General features: G+C 37.8%; 1 protein-coding gene across 1 annotated transcript; it reads left to right on the top strand.

Moving 5' to 3' along the window:
• The first annotated feature begins 110 nt into the window (after positions 1-110).
• Positions 111-14252, top strand: capn1b (calpain 1, (mu/I) large subunit b). The gene is made up of 23 exons (XM_084416279.1): positions 111-218; positions 1057-1082; positions 3843-4089; positions 4670-4739; positions 6528-6646; positions 6726-6859; positions 6932-7100; positions 7212-7295; positions 7372-7457; positions 7541-7615; positions 8664-8824; positions 8906-9075; positions 9175-9186; positions 9587-9798; positions 9971-10010; positions 10591-10656; positions 10737-10794; positions 10889-10953; positions 11077-11145; positions 11237-11315; positions 13298-13411; positions 13497-13555; positions 13675-14252. Exons 3-23 carry the CDS (start codon positions 3844-3846, stop codon positions 13699-13701), a joined length of 2115 nt encoding a protein of 704 aa, XP_084272405.1. The 5' UTR covers positions 111-218; positions 1057-1082; position 3843; the 3' UTR covers positions 13702-14252.
• The last annotated feature ends 564 nt before the right edge of the window (positions 14253-14816 follow it).

The raw sequence follows: 14816 nt of genomic DNA, 5'->3' as shown, positions 1-14816 counted from the left end.
AAGTTACCAAAGAAACACTTCCGGTCCCTTTAAGGCTCTTCGCAGTACGTTTAGTACGTTTGACGTCTCAGCTGTCAATCATTCGCTAGTCCCGCCCTCATAGGCGTGGCCGTGCACTGCGGTACCCTGATTGTTGTCTCATCTGCACAGATCCGTTCATCATTCATTCTCTATTGTCCGTTATTTTAAAACGAACCCGCTACGACAACTAAACGGTGGTAAGTTTTGTTTAACTTTTCCGTGTTAACTATATGCGATATCCGTCTGTTAGTATAAAACCTCTGCCCTATATTTCTGACAAGTGACGAAACTATTTTCTTATTGCTTATTTGTTTAATTTCTAACGGCGATTGTGAATCGATATTAATAATTGTGAAAGGGGTCACATTTAGGATGTGCATTTTATATATATATATATATAATGAACTAATTTACAATAACATACAAACTGATAGCAATATAAAGCAGCATGAGTGATTATGTGGTGAATATGTGCAACTGTTTTTGAGGGTGTGTTCATTCATCATCTAAAACAAACACTAGAATGCTGATGCTCAGTCTGGCCTATTGATTTCACATCACCAAGTCAGCTGACATTGTATCAGTAGCCACTGTTTACATTCCACATGATCTGCCCTACTGCACCTCGAAAAAATCCACAGACTAGTTAAAAGTTTGTCATTTTGGTATAGTTTCAAGAGTATGTTTTGGAGAACATCCACTGCCCTTTTAAACCTTATATAAATATATAAATTAACAGTTATGTGTACATTTACACACTTCTATGCGGGGCAACAAAAAAGTATTGCATGTTAATATTGTTTGTTACAAATTAATACAAAGTATAAAGTAATAAGTACTTTGGATTGCCATGTAACAAACAAAGTACATGAATCTACAGTATACACAATGTTATATATCAAAATACCATGGTATTACTGTCTGTTAGCATCACTGTACCATATTAACATGAATTCATCATGTGGTAGCAAATTAGCCATGAACTGATTTCTCTTTCTGATCAGTACATTTCTAAATGACCTTTTTCTCCTCAAGCCCACGGCCCTCACAAGAAACTGAAGGTATATTCGCCATCTTGTCTTTCTGTAGTACCAGTTTACATTAAGGAATGATAATGACCTAAATATGGACTAAATTAACAGTTATCTCAGCTGGGTGTATGAGGTTTCCTTTATCTAACGCTTAGAGAACTGCCCTCCATGGACATTGCATTGTTCATGAAATCCTGGTAAACAGGGTCTGGAAATCTGCAGAGCTAATGTTTAACCCTATTACAAGTCAAGACCACATGAAATCAGCCAGTCATTAGTAAACCTCTCTCCACCCTCAGTATGGCGCTAATCGAGTGTCTGTTGTAGAGGGCATTTCTCTCAGCACGCTGGACTGAAAGCCGCATGAATGCTGCTGCACTAATAATGGCAAAGTGGGTGACCATAAGCGAACATAAGCAAGCATCATAAGCTTTTAGCAGCAGCACTTTAGCTAAACGCTCAGAGACATTGAACGCGTGCTGTCGAATGATTAGTGCTATTCCTGTGCTAGCTTCTAGTCTCCAACTACCATGTGCACACACTTTTACTCTTTTGTTTTGTTTGGTGTAGCAGTTAAAGCTCTGAACTTGTGATCAGGAGGTTGCTGGTTTGATTCCCACAAGAAGCGAGCCATGAGCTATAATACGGAAGAGGATTAGGGCCAAGCAATAATAAAAAAATAAAACCATCTCGAGATTAAAGGGTTAGTTCACCCAAAAATGAAAATTCTGTCAGTAATTACTCACCCTAATGTTGTTCCAACCCCGTAAGACCTTCGTTCATCTTCGGAACACAAATTAAGATATTTTTTGATTAAATCTTAGAGTTGTCTAACTCCTCCATAGGCTTCTAAGGAACCGAAACTTGCTGGCCCAGAAAATGTATTAAAGACATCGTTAATATAGTCCAAGTGACTCCAGTGGCTCAATCTTAAGTTTATAAAGCGATGAGAATACTTTTTGTGCGCAAAAACAAACAAAAATAACGACTTTATTCCACTATTTATTTCCTTCTCTCTGGACCTCTAGTTGGTTCGCGTAGTGTTTTTGCGCAGCGCGTCTGTGTTACACGTCACCACGTAGGCTCACTATTGGTCGACGCTGGTCATGTGTGATACGTGGTGACGTGCAACACAGACGCGCTACGCTTAAACACTACGCAAAAAGACCCGAGGCCCAGAGAGAAGGAAATGAAAAGTGGAATAAAGTCGTTATTTTTGTTTGTTTTTGCGCACAAAAAGTATTCTCGTCGCTTTATAAACTTAAGATTGAGCCACTGGAGTCACTTGGACTATATTAACGATGTCTTTAATACATTTTTTGGGCCAGCAAGTTTCGGTTCCTTGGAAGCCTATGGAGGAGTTAGACAACTTTAAGATTTAATCAAAAATATCTTAATTTGTGTTCCGAAGATGAACGAAGGTCTTACGGGGTTGGAACAACATGAGGGTGAGTAATTACTGACAGAATTTTCATTTTTGGGTGAACTAACCCTTTAAAGTCATTATTATAATGCGAGATTAAACTCGTTAAATTTCGAGAAAAAAAGTCGAAATACAATCTTGAGAATAAACTCATTAAATTTCGAGAATAAAGTCGTTGTGTTTCGAGAAAAAAAGTCTAAATGAAATGTAGAGAATAACGCATTCTCAATCAGTGTTCATTGCATAGCCTACTGGTATCAACCTCATCGAGGTTTCGTGGTTTCCCAGGATACCATAAGACGCATTATTAATCGTTGTTGGTTGTGTACGCCTCCATCCACAGAATGTAACGACTGTAACCATACAGCCATATAATGGCAATGCCGTACGGTTTTAATTTATCATAGCTGTCCATATGCCAGAGTGCATTTGGGCCAGCGCAAGTGTACTGGCGTCTTCTCAAGCGTCTCCTTCGTCGAAATTCCACACCTTGAAGATCAACAAGTTTAATAATGTGTCTTATGGTATCCTGGGAAACCACGAAACCTCGATAAATTTCATGTTGGACAAAAGCGAGTACATCACGCAAATTGGACTGATTTTTTTCTTCTAAAAAGACCTAAAGTTAGCCGACCTAGACCTAAGAATGTTCTATTCATTGTTACTGAAAGAAAGTCTAAAATATAGCTTGACTAAGTGATCCAACTCTGCCATGTCCTCTATCAGTAGGCTATGCAATGAACACTGATCGAATGCGTTATTCTCTACATTTCATTTCGACTTTTTTTCACGAAACACAACGACTTTATTCTCGAAATTTAATGTTTATTCTCACGATTACTTAGACTTTTTTTCTCGAAATTTAACGAGTTTTTTTCTCGAAACACGACTTTATTCTCGAAATTTAATGAGTTTATTCTCAAGATTGTATTTCGAGTTTTTTTTTCTCGAAATTTAACTAGTTTTTTCCCGAAACACGACTTTATTCTCGATATGTAATGAGTTTATTCTCAAGATTGTATTTCGACTTTTTTTCTCGAAATTTAACGGGTTTAATCTCGCATTAGAATGACTTTAATCTCGAGATGGTTTTATTTGTTTTATTATTGCTTGGCCCTAATCCTCTTCCGTAGCTATAATCATTTAAAGCGATAGTTCACAAAAAAAAATACAATTCTGTATTTTACTGTCCCTGTTGTTCCAAACCTGTGTTTCTTCCATGGAATGCAAACAGAGAAATGTTGAAGAAAGTGCATATCTTTTCCATATATTGAAAGTAAATGGAGACTGTGGGATACGGGTTTGGAACAAAATGGGATGGGATCTACTTTGTGTTTAAATGACTACCTTATTTTGGTGCGCTACAGTATGTTTTCAATTGGAGGAGTGTCGTCGCGTATCTACAAGGAGCGCTTGCAGGCTGAAGGGATGGGAAGCAATGACAATGCAGTCAAGTTCCTGAACCAGGACTACGAGGAGCTGAAGAGAGAGTGTGTGGAGAGCGGCAGGCTGTTTGAGGACTCATGCTTTCCCGCCGTGCCCCAGTCACTGGGCTTCAAGGAGCTCGCGCCAAACTCATCCAAAACACGTGGTGTACAGTGGATAAGACCCACTGTGAGTGTCGCAGAGCACTATACAAGCAGCATGGTAGAAACCACATACAACTGCATAGTCACTGAGGGAACATGTTTTTGTTTTGTTTTTGGCACATTTTGGCACTGAAAAAAGACTGAGCTAGACTCGAACTCTCATGTCCCACCTGAGAACCAAGATGCAACATCTGGTGCTGATTACCGAGACAGATTTTAAATTGAGAGTTAAATTACTTTGTAATGGACAAGCAAAAATTAAATATTCCCTCTTTTCTCTAAAAAAAGGAAAGGAGATATCCAAATGTATATATGCTGAAACATTTAATTAATTAATTTAAATTGTTTCATTTCTTCATACAAGCAACAAGTAATGTAATTTCTTCATTGAATCATCAAGGAGTGTTATATTTGTCTCGGCCTGTGTATCATTGTCAAAACTCAAACAATATTTTCATATGCAAACTGACAGTATCCAACCTGTTCAATAGGCTATATGTATAGACTTGTTTGCATCTCATATATTAAAGACAGAGAAATAGAGAGTATCGCAGGGAGAGTATCGCACTTTGGCTGAGGTGTATTTGCTTGCGTAATGTTTGCAGGAGCTGTCGAACAATCCTCAGTTCATAGTTGGCGGAGCCACTCGGACAGATATTTGCCAGGGGGCTCTAGGTGAGTATGTACTATACGAGCCTGGGTGTGTATGTTTGTGCGTGCTTGCACACGTCAACGAATGTCAAAAGATTCATTTGTGCCTCACTGCAATATGGGTGATCCTACAGCTTAAATCTAAACAAAACAGAGTATACAAACTTCACAAATACTGGCTGTCAAATGTTGCCACACAAATGAAGAAACCAATGTCTCCCAATTTTTTATTAAAAATAACTTGTTCAACATCACATATTTGCAGAAATGCATCGATGTATTGTCGATATAAAAGCATAGGTAGGCTATTAGCATGATTTGCACATTAGCATGTTTTTATTAACATGTTAATGTAATATTATATTACATGGACAATAGATGGATGGATGGATGGACGGATAGATAGAAGGACGGATGGGTGGATAGATAGATAGATAGATAGATAGATAGATAGATAGATAGATAGATAGATAGATAGATAGATAGATAGATAGATAAAAGGACGGCCGGATGGATGGATAGATAGATAGATTGATTGATTGATTGATTGATTGATTGATTTTACTGCATATATTATATAATTTGGGTTTATTACAGTTGGTTTTATGAATTAACTTATGACTAATCCCACTTAGTCAAAATCTGATTCATTATGCTACTATGATCACAATGCATAGTGTTTTATGTCGCTTTTGAGAGGAAATGTGTGTTAGAGGGCTAGATGAATGTGTGTGTTTGTTTCCTGGCTTGTGGGAGTGTTCAAACACGATGCCTGAGTGGTGAGTCACACAAACACGGGTGTAGCATTAGAGAACTCTGCCATTGCTGGCTGCAAGCCACATCCCACAGTGCGCGTGTGTGTGTGTGTGTGAGAGAGAGAGAGGCTGTGGGTGTGCACTCATTAGTGCCGAAGTTTGTACAGCAAACACTGGGTGGAGTAGGATGGGGAAGCTTATCGCAGAAATGCATTTTACGTTTCAGTTAGCACATAGAAAAGATTGAGCCTCCTCAGACAAACGGGGTTGGCTTTGCCAAGGGTGTTTGAGATAAAACAGCATTCATCCAGAGTGAATTTAGAGTACTTTAGAGTACGGAAGTTAAGTATCTCAAACATCAACAAACACATTCTCCTCCCCCTCTTTGGCTGTGGGTGGAGGGCTCCCCCTAATGGGTCATTATAGTACACACATTATATTTATCATACTAGTTATTGTTTCTTCAGAATTAGCTTCTCAAACTTTGAAGAAGAATAATTTTAATTTTGAATTAAAGTAGTAACAATAGCTGTAGTATTAATTGTATTTTGGCTAAAACTATGGTGCATTTATTAACCATGGTACATTTTTATAAGGGTAATAGGTTTGAAAACTTCACCAAAATTAATTGGAAAAATAAAACCTGTATTTGTGCTCTCAGCACTCTTCTCATCTGCCATTGGTTCACCAGACAGATAGCCCTGCCCCAATCTCATGCCATTGGTTGAACAGTTGCTATGCATCAGTTCATTCAGGAATCCAGTCTCTGAATGGCTATAAAACTAACTTAAAGTCATCATGAATTCAGAATAGACTATTCTTATTTTTTAATGGAATTTAAAATATTGCACTTATTATAAATTGATAAATTGATTTAATAGTAAAAAACTTTCAATAAACTTTTTTTTTGGACTGGGGAGGAAGTTTTCAGTTATAAGCGTTGTTGTTATAGTACATTAGGTTCTTTTTTCCTCAGAATGTCTTGCCCTATAGGCTTCCACTGTAAATGAAATACAGTAACAGGATTTTCTATGGTAATTAATTTTTCTCCACTCAGGTGACTGTTGGCTTTTGGCTGCCATTGGGTCCCTGACTTTAAACGACAAGCTGCTTCACAGAGTTGTACCTCATGGACAAAGCTTTACGGACGAGTATGCCGGCATCTTCCACTTCCAGGTGCACAGCCAACTGTTAATAAACTATATTTTTCTTTACTTTACCATGCACTAATGTGTGTTGTTTTCTTGTTGTGCAGTTCTGGCAGTTTGGCGACTGGGTGGACGTTGTGATTGATGACCGATTGCCTGTAAAGGATAAAGAGCTAATGTTTGTTCACTCAGCAGAGGGAAATGAGTTCTGGAGCGCCCTTTTGGAGAAGGCATATGCCAAGTGGGTCTCTTCCTCTCTTTTCTTCTTCTATATGGCATTGATAGGGACCATAATGTGTGTTTGTGCCTGTAGGCTGAACGGCTCATATGAAGCTCTGTCGGGAGGTTCCACCACCGAAGGCTTTGAGGACTTCACCGGTGGAGTGGCCGAGATGTACGAGCTGCGTAAAGCTCCCAAAGACCTCCACCGCATCATTGTCAAAGCCTTGGAGAGAGGCTCACTGCTGGGCTGCTCCATTGATGTGAGTCCCAACAGCGCCTACTACAGGCCTGGAGACACAACTCAACATTTATGAGTTATCCAAATGAAGATGGACAGTTTTTTGTGTGATTTAAGTGTGTTTGTCTGGTAGATCACCAGTGCGTTTGACATGGAGGCCGTGACCTTTAAGAAGCTGGTGAAGGGGCATGCGTACTCCGTCACAGGTCTCAGAGAGGTCAGGATCACGTCTAAAATGTATCTTGAGCTCATTAGTTTATCATTTTAATCATTTGCATCAATCTTAATTTTAGGTGGATTTCCGTGGCAGGAGAGAGAGGTTGATCCGCGTCCGAAACCCTTGGGGGCAAGTTGAATGGACAGGGGCTTGGAGTGACAAGTGAGTCAGCCAATCAGAATGAATTTGAATGGACTTGCTATACCGGACATGCTCAAAGTATAACACTTATACTTAATTTCCAGTTCTTCTGAGTGGAATGGAATTGATCCAGCAGAAAGAGAGGAAATGAACAACCACATGGAGGATGGCGAGTTTTGGTAAATCTCCTGCATAGAAATCGGATCTTTATGGACTATGCGCTCTATATTAGGGCAATGGTTTATTTTCAAGAAAAAGTGATTCTTTGATTCTTTGAACAGTTGCATGTTTCGGAGTGAAGCGCAGCACTGTGTTCATTTATACGTGAGTTGCATGTTTCGGAGTGAAGCGCAGCACTGAGTTCATTTATACGTGAGTTGCATGTTTCGGAGTGAAGCGCGGCACTGTGTTCATTTATACGTGAGTTGCATGTTTCGTAGTGAAGCGCGGCACTGTGTTCATTTATACGTGAGTTGCATGTTTCGTAGTGAAGCGCAGCACTGTGTTCATTTATACGTGAGTTGCATGTTTCGTAGTGAAGCGCGGCACTGTGTTCATTTATACGTGAGTTGCGTGTTTCGGAGTGAAGCGCAGCACTGTGTTCATTTATACGTGAGTTGCGTGTTTCGGAGTGAAGCGCGGCACTGTGTTCATTTATACGTGAGTTGCATGTTTCGGAGTGAAGCGCGGCACTGTGTTCATTTATACGTGAGTTGCATTTTTCGTAGTGAAGCGCGGCACTGTGTTCATTTATACGTTAGTTGCATGTTTCGGAGTGAAGCGCGGCACTGTGTTCATTTATACGTGAGTTGCATGTTTCGTAGTGAAGCGCGGCACTGTGTTCATTTATACGTTAGTTGCGTGTTTCGGAGTGAAGCGCGGCACTGTGTTCATTTATATGTGAGTTGCATGTTTCGGAGTGAAGCGCGGCACTGTGTTCATTTATACTTGAGTTGCATGTTTCGTAGTGAAGCGCGGCACTGTGTTCATTTATACGTTAGTTGCATGTTTCGGAGTGAAGCGCGGCACTGTGTTCATTTATTTGTGAGCAGCTCATTATCTGCCGTGTTTTTTCTCAAAAATCAAGAGAAATATTCTGATATCAGTTCTTGGAATCAACTCCAATTCCAAAAGCTCTTGAATTGAATAATTTCTATTTCCTGTGTAAACTTTTTCTTCACAGAGTTTTGCTGTGATACTGATGCTTTGCTTCTCTGCCCACATCAGGATGTCATTTGAAGAGTTCAAACGTCAGTTTTCTCGTCTGGAGATCTGTAACCTCACACCAGATGCTCTGAGTGAAGATTCTCTAAATTTCTGGAACACGATTAAGTTTAATGGGAGCTGGAGGCGAGGAAGTACAGCAGGGGGCTGCAGGAACCATCCCAGTGAGATTAATTCACAATGCAACTTATTCATCAGCTAAAACATACTGCATTACACATCTAGTTTGGTGTCTCTTTTGTCAGATACATTCTGGATAAATCCTCAATATAAGATCACGCTACAGGAGGAAGATGATGATCCTGAGGATGATGAGGTGGCCTGCACATTCATGGTGGCCTTGATGCAAAAGGACAGACGGCGTTACCGCAAGCAAGGACAGGACATGCACACCATCGGCTTCGCCTTATATGAGGTTTGAGGACAAAAATGAAGATACAACATTCAAACTTTGTTAAATATTATGGTTAACTTGTATCATACATAATTTCTTGTCTTTTATTCTTGTTTTTAGGTTCCAGAAGAGGTATGTCATCTTTTCAGTTTGATATAATTCTAAAGGTGAAGTGTATAAAACACTTTGTAATCTGCAGAGGCTTTTAATTAAGTCATTTCTAGGTTGATTTTCCCCTAATTGTATAAACACTGTGTCCCTGTGGTGTTTTCAAAATATTGCTCTGTTTGTTTGAGTATTTTGACCATCCCCGCATAGTAACAGCGGCTTAACCAATGCCAGTGAGTTTGGGGCGGAGCTATCTGTTTAACTGACCAATGACAGACAGGGAAGTGTTCAGGAAACCTGTTTAAAAACAATATTTTTTTCATCTGTTTGGTGATGCAGAAATTAGACTTCACCTCTAAATTACATTCATAAACTGTATTGTAAAAACTTGTGATGTTAGAAACTGAATTTCTTCTGTTTGTAGTTCCGTGGCTCCCAGAGTGTTCACCTCAAGAAGGACTTTTTCTTGCGTAAATCGTCCTGTGCGCGGTCTGAGAGCTTCATTAATCTGCGAGAGGTCAGTACGCGATTGAAACTGCCACCGGGCGAGTATCTCATTGTCCCTTCCACTTTTGAGCCTGGAAAAGAGGCTGACTTCGTCCTGCGAGTCTTCACAGAGAAACAGTCAGAAACTCGGTAAGTGACTCGACCATTCAACTACAACAAACACCAGTAGTATAAATAAGTAGTTTAAAATATTGATTATATTTAATTATTTAGCTTTTTTGGAGTTGCCTGTTTGTTGTATTTCATTGTGCAGCATCATTAAATTGGAGAAAACTAAAAAATGTTCCTCTTTTTTTTTTAGCGAAATGGATGATGAGATTTCATTTAACCTGGAAGATGAAGTAAGTACTTTCCTACAGAAGCTGGTTTTCGCCATGAAATAAAAAATAAATAAAAAAAGACAATTGCTCTACTTTTTCGCAATTCTGGCTTTTTTTCCTCAGAATTGCGAGATATAAAGCCGCAATTGCAAGTTATAATGTCAGAATTTCGAGATATAAATCTCACAATTCTCACACAACTTTTTTTCTCAAAAAATTTGTAGTTTATATCTCACAATTCGGAGAAAAAAAGTCAGAATTGCATTGCGAGATATAAACTCGTAATTCTGAATTGTGAGATCTGAAAAAGATTCTGAGAAAAAAGTCAGAATTGTGAGAAACAAACTCGCAATTGCGAGAAAAGTCATAATTTTCAAGTTTATATCAGGCAGTTTGACAAAAAGAATCATGAGATATAATCTCGCAATTGCAAGGAAAATGCCAGAATTGTGAGATAAAATGTCGCAATTACCTTTTTTATTCCATGGCAGAAACAAGCTTCCATGCTTTTCTGATATTGCAGATGGAAAAAAGTACATAGACTTACATTTAAGGAAGGAACAGTGTATATCCAATATATAAATGTGTGTTTTATCCACAGGAAGAGGTTTCAGTGGAGAATATTGATAACTCTTTCAAAAAAATGTTTGCTCAGCTGTCTGGAGAGGTGTGTATGTTTCTATGCATGTCTTGATTAATGATATTGTGTATTCCATTAGATTAAACTTGATCTAAACTCTCTTGTAGGACATGGAGATTTCAGTTCAGGAGCTCAGGACCATTCTGAACCGAGTGGTGAGCAAACGTAAGCTCGGCTGAGGTTTTCAAGTGTTCACGTCTGGTCTGTGTCTGTGTCTATGTGTGCTTGAGAAACACCTCTGCTCTTCTGTGTTCTGCAGACAGGGACTTAAAGACAGACGGGTTCAGTATGGAGTCGTGCAGATGCATGGTCAGCCTGATGGATGTATCCTCAGATTCTGAAATGCTAACGATTTTTGCTTATCAGATTGCATACTGTATGCATTTCGTCAGATTATTAATAAGCATTTAGTTTATACTGTAATGTGCCTTTACTGATTGAACTCAGAAAGATGGCAGTGCACGGCTGGGAATTGTGGAGTTCCAGATTCTGTGGAATAAAATCAGGAAGTGGCTGGTGAGAAACTGAGTGGTTCATCAATCATCACACATCCTTCCCTACATCACATAGTATGGTGGAAACTCATACTCATTTATCTCATTTGCAGGGCATTTTCAGAGAATTTGATCTGGATAAATCTGGCACAATGAGCTCCTATGAAATGCGCCTGGCTGCGGAGTCAGCTGGTAATAATCAGTTTTTAATGTTAATCTTGTGTGGTTATGATGTTCCTGGTTAGAGATTAAAGATCAAATACTGATTTGATTTTGATTCACAAGCTCTTGATGTTTGATCAAATCAAACTGATTTGGAACCAATGGAAGCTTGTTTCCGCCACAGAATAAAAAATGTAATTGCGACTTTTTATCTCTCAATTCGTACTTTTTTTCTCCGAATTGCATGATATAAACTCGCAGTTGCGAGTTATAAAGTCAGAATTGCATGAAAGTCGAAATTGCGCGATATAAAGTCATAATTGTGTGTTATAAAGTCAGAATTGCGAGATATAAACTCGCAATTGCGAGATATAAACTCGCAATTGCAAGTTATAAAGTCAGAATTGCGAGATATAAACTCGCAATTGCGAGTTATAAAGTTGGAATTGCGAGATATAAACTCGCAATTGCGCGTTATAAATTCAGAATTGTGTGATATAAACTTGCAATTGCGAGTTATAAAGTTGGAGTTGCGAGATATAAACTTGCAATTGCGAGTTATAAATTCAGAATTGCGTGAAATAAACTCGCAATTGCATGTTATAAAGTCAGAATTGCGTCAGTTGCAATTGCGAGTTATAAAGTCAGAATTGCGAGATATAAACTTGCAATTGCGCGTTATAAATTCAGAATTGTGTGATATAAACTTGCACTTGCGAGTTATAAAGTTGGAATTGCGAGATATAAACTCGCAATTGCGCGTTATAAATTCAGAATTGTGTGATATAAACTTGCGATTGCGAGTTATAAATTCAGAATTGTGTGATATAAACTTGCAATTGCGCGTTATAAATTCAGAATTGTGTGATATAAACTTGCAATTGCGCGTTATAAATTCAGAATTGCGTGAAATAAACTCGCAATTGCATGTTATAAAGTCAGAATTGCGTCAGTTGCAATTGCGAGTTATAAAGTCAGAATTGCGAGATATAAACTCGCAATTGCGCGTTATAAATTCAGAATTGTGTGATATAAACTTGCAATTGCGAGTTATAAAGTTGGAGTTGCGAGATATAAACTTGCAATTGCGAGTTATAAATTCAGAATTGTGTGATATAAACTTGCGATTGCGAGTTATAAATTCAGAATTGCGTGAAATAAACTCGCAATTGCATGTTATAAAGTCAGAATTGCGTCAGTTGCAATTGCGAGTTATAAAGTCAGAATTGTGTGATTTAAACTTGCAATTGCATGTTAATAACTTTTTTTTCTGTTTTTTCTCAGAATTGCGAATTTATATCACGCAATTCTGACTTTATAACTCACAATTGCAACTTTCATGCAATTCTGACTTTATAACTCACAATTGCAACTTTCATGCAATTCTGACTTTATAACACGCAACTGCAAGTTTATAGGCCATAAAACAATTTACAAGTTAATTGCGACTTTCTCACAATTCTGACGCAATTCTCAGAATTGTGAGAAAGTCGCAATTAACTTGTAAATTGTTTTATTCCGTGGCGGAAACAAGCTTACATAGGAACCAGAGTTGAACCAAGAGCTTGTGAATCAAAATCGAATCAGAAGATCTGTATGAATACCCATGCTTAATCTCGATAACAGATCAGATTAATAATCAGATTCATTTCGATGTATTTCAGTTATAGTGACCATTTTACTTGCACATGATTTCGGGAATCGAGGCTGTATGCTTTAAAGTTAATAAGTTCAAAAGAGTCATTCTTTCAGGCATCAGGTTGCACTCTGTTTTTTATTCACTAAAAAGAACCGATTCATAAGAGTAATTTGTTCATGAAACGGGTAATGCTGTATATTTTTGATTCCCAAGAGTGAACCACCTCATTAGTTTACAAATACGTTTTTATGCAGCCACTGTACATCAATCTATATTGGGATTTTAAGAACATATATTAGGATCATTCCAATTAAATGCGTGCTTTATCAGTGAAAATCTATCGTTTTACCAGTGCCTATTTTCTTGTCCCAAGGTTTTAAACTGAATAACAAGCTTCATCAGATACTGGTGGCGCGATATTCCGAAGGAGATACAATTGACTTCGACAACTTTGTCTGTTGCCTGGTCAAACTGGAGACCATGTTCAGTATGTCATTTACATATCTATTTATTTGTATCATGTATTCGCTAATATTCCACTAGAATATCTCATTGACTGTCGTATTCAACAGAGTCTTTTAGAGAGCTGGATAGAGAAGGGTCAGGCATCGCAGAACTCAATATAAGCGAGGTGGGTAAAGTGTCTCCTATGTTCTTCAACATGGTGGGACATATAAATGATAATGCATTAAGTCTAAATATTGTATATAAAGGTAATGAATTTGTTAACCCTCTTGCTGTCCCTAACAGTGGCTGTACATGACCATGTGTGGTTGATGTGTGAAGAAGATCATATCGTGCTGGACTAGAAGGGCCGAAATCACACTCCCTCAACCGCAGCTTTAAGCCATTACACACCCAAAGATGCCAATACAATACTGCCTTAAAACACATCCAACATAACCATCACATCAGCTTATGGCACTATACTTTTTGATTAAAACAGGACACCTCATTATGCAAGATACTTTTATCAATTATAAACCACTAAATGTAAATGAATATATATATAACCACTTTATTCTTAACTGCATGTGACTAACCTTATGCTGTAGGATATATTTTATTGTACCTTGCATATGTATAGCTTAACTTAGCATTCTGAAGTTTGCACCATTACGGCCTTGATACTTAAAGAAACGTTTTACTCGAGATTCAGAAATGTATCTTGTTCGTGTATGATTTTGTTAGAATTTATGATCACTGTGATTTGCTGTGCAATTATTATCTATATAAAAATAACTTATAGGATGTTCAGGGAATTGTGCTACACTAGATCCTTTCTTTTATGCTGCTTAATATGAAGTGAAAATAAAGGTTAAATTTAACTTATTGGCATGTTATATTTTTTAATGGCTATATACACTGTATATATAAATTGAGAACCGCTATTTTTTGGGGTTTCAAATAGAGATTTCAGTTCTGAACAGACAACTGAACAAAACGTAATTTACTAGAGGTTCTGACAAAATTGTAATAGCTGCTGTCTATTTAAAAATGATTATTTAATTTCCCTTGTAAATACTTCACTTTCATTATTGAATGAATCCACGTTATTGAACAAATCTCTTGAGTGAATGATTCAATGACAAAAACATTTTTTAACAGTAACTTGTCGCCACCTACTGGTGTAACGATGTAATTAATACAACAGTTAGGCTATTTGAAGCACCATTACAATCAAAGGGTGATTTGCTCCATTTTGCTCAATCAGTACCATTCACAGTGTTTATATCTTAACTAAATATTGTTATCCCGGTACTTCTGTGATCATTTGAATAATTGTAACATAACCATATTTTAATTTTGAAAAGACTGTTTGTGAATGTGTGTGTGTATGTGTATATATATATATATATGTATATGCATGTGTATGTATGTGTACATATATA

This window comes from Rutilus rutilus (assembly GCF_951802725.1).
Source record: "Rutilus rutilus genome assembly, chromosome: 8".
Lineage (NCBI taxonomy): Eukaryota > Metazoa > Chordata > Actinopteri > Cypriniformes > Leuciscidae > Rutilus > Rutilus rutilus.
Note: the sequence above shows the minus strand (reverse complement) of the source record. Positions and strands in the feature narration are given on the sequence as shown.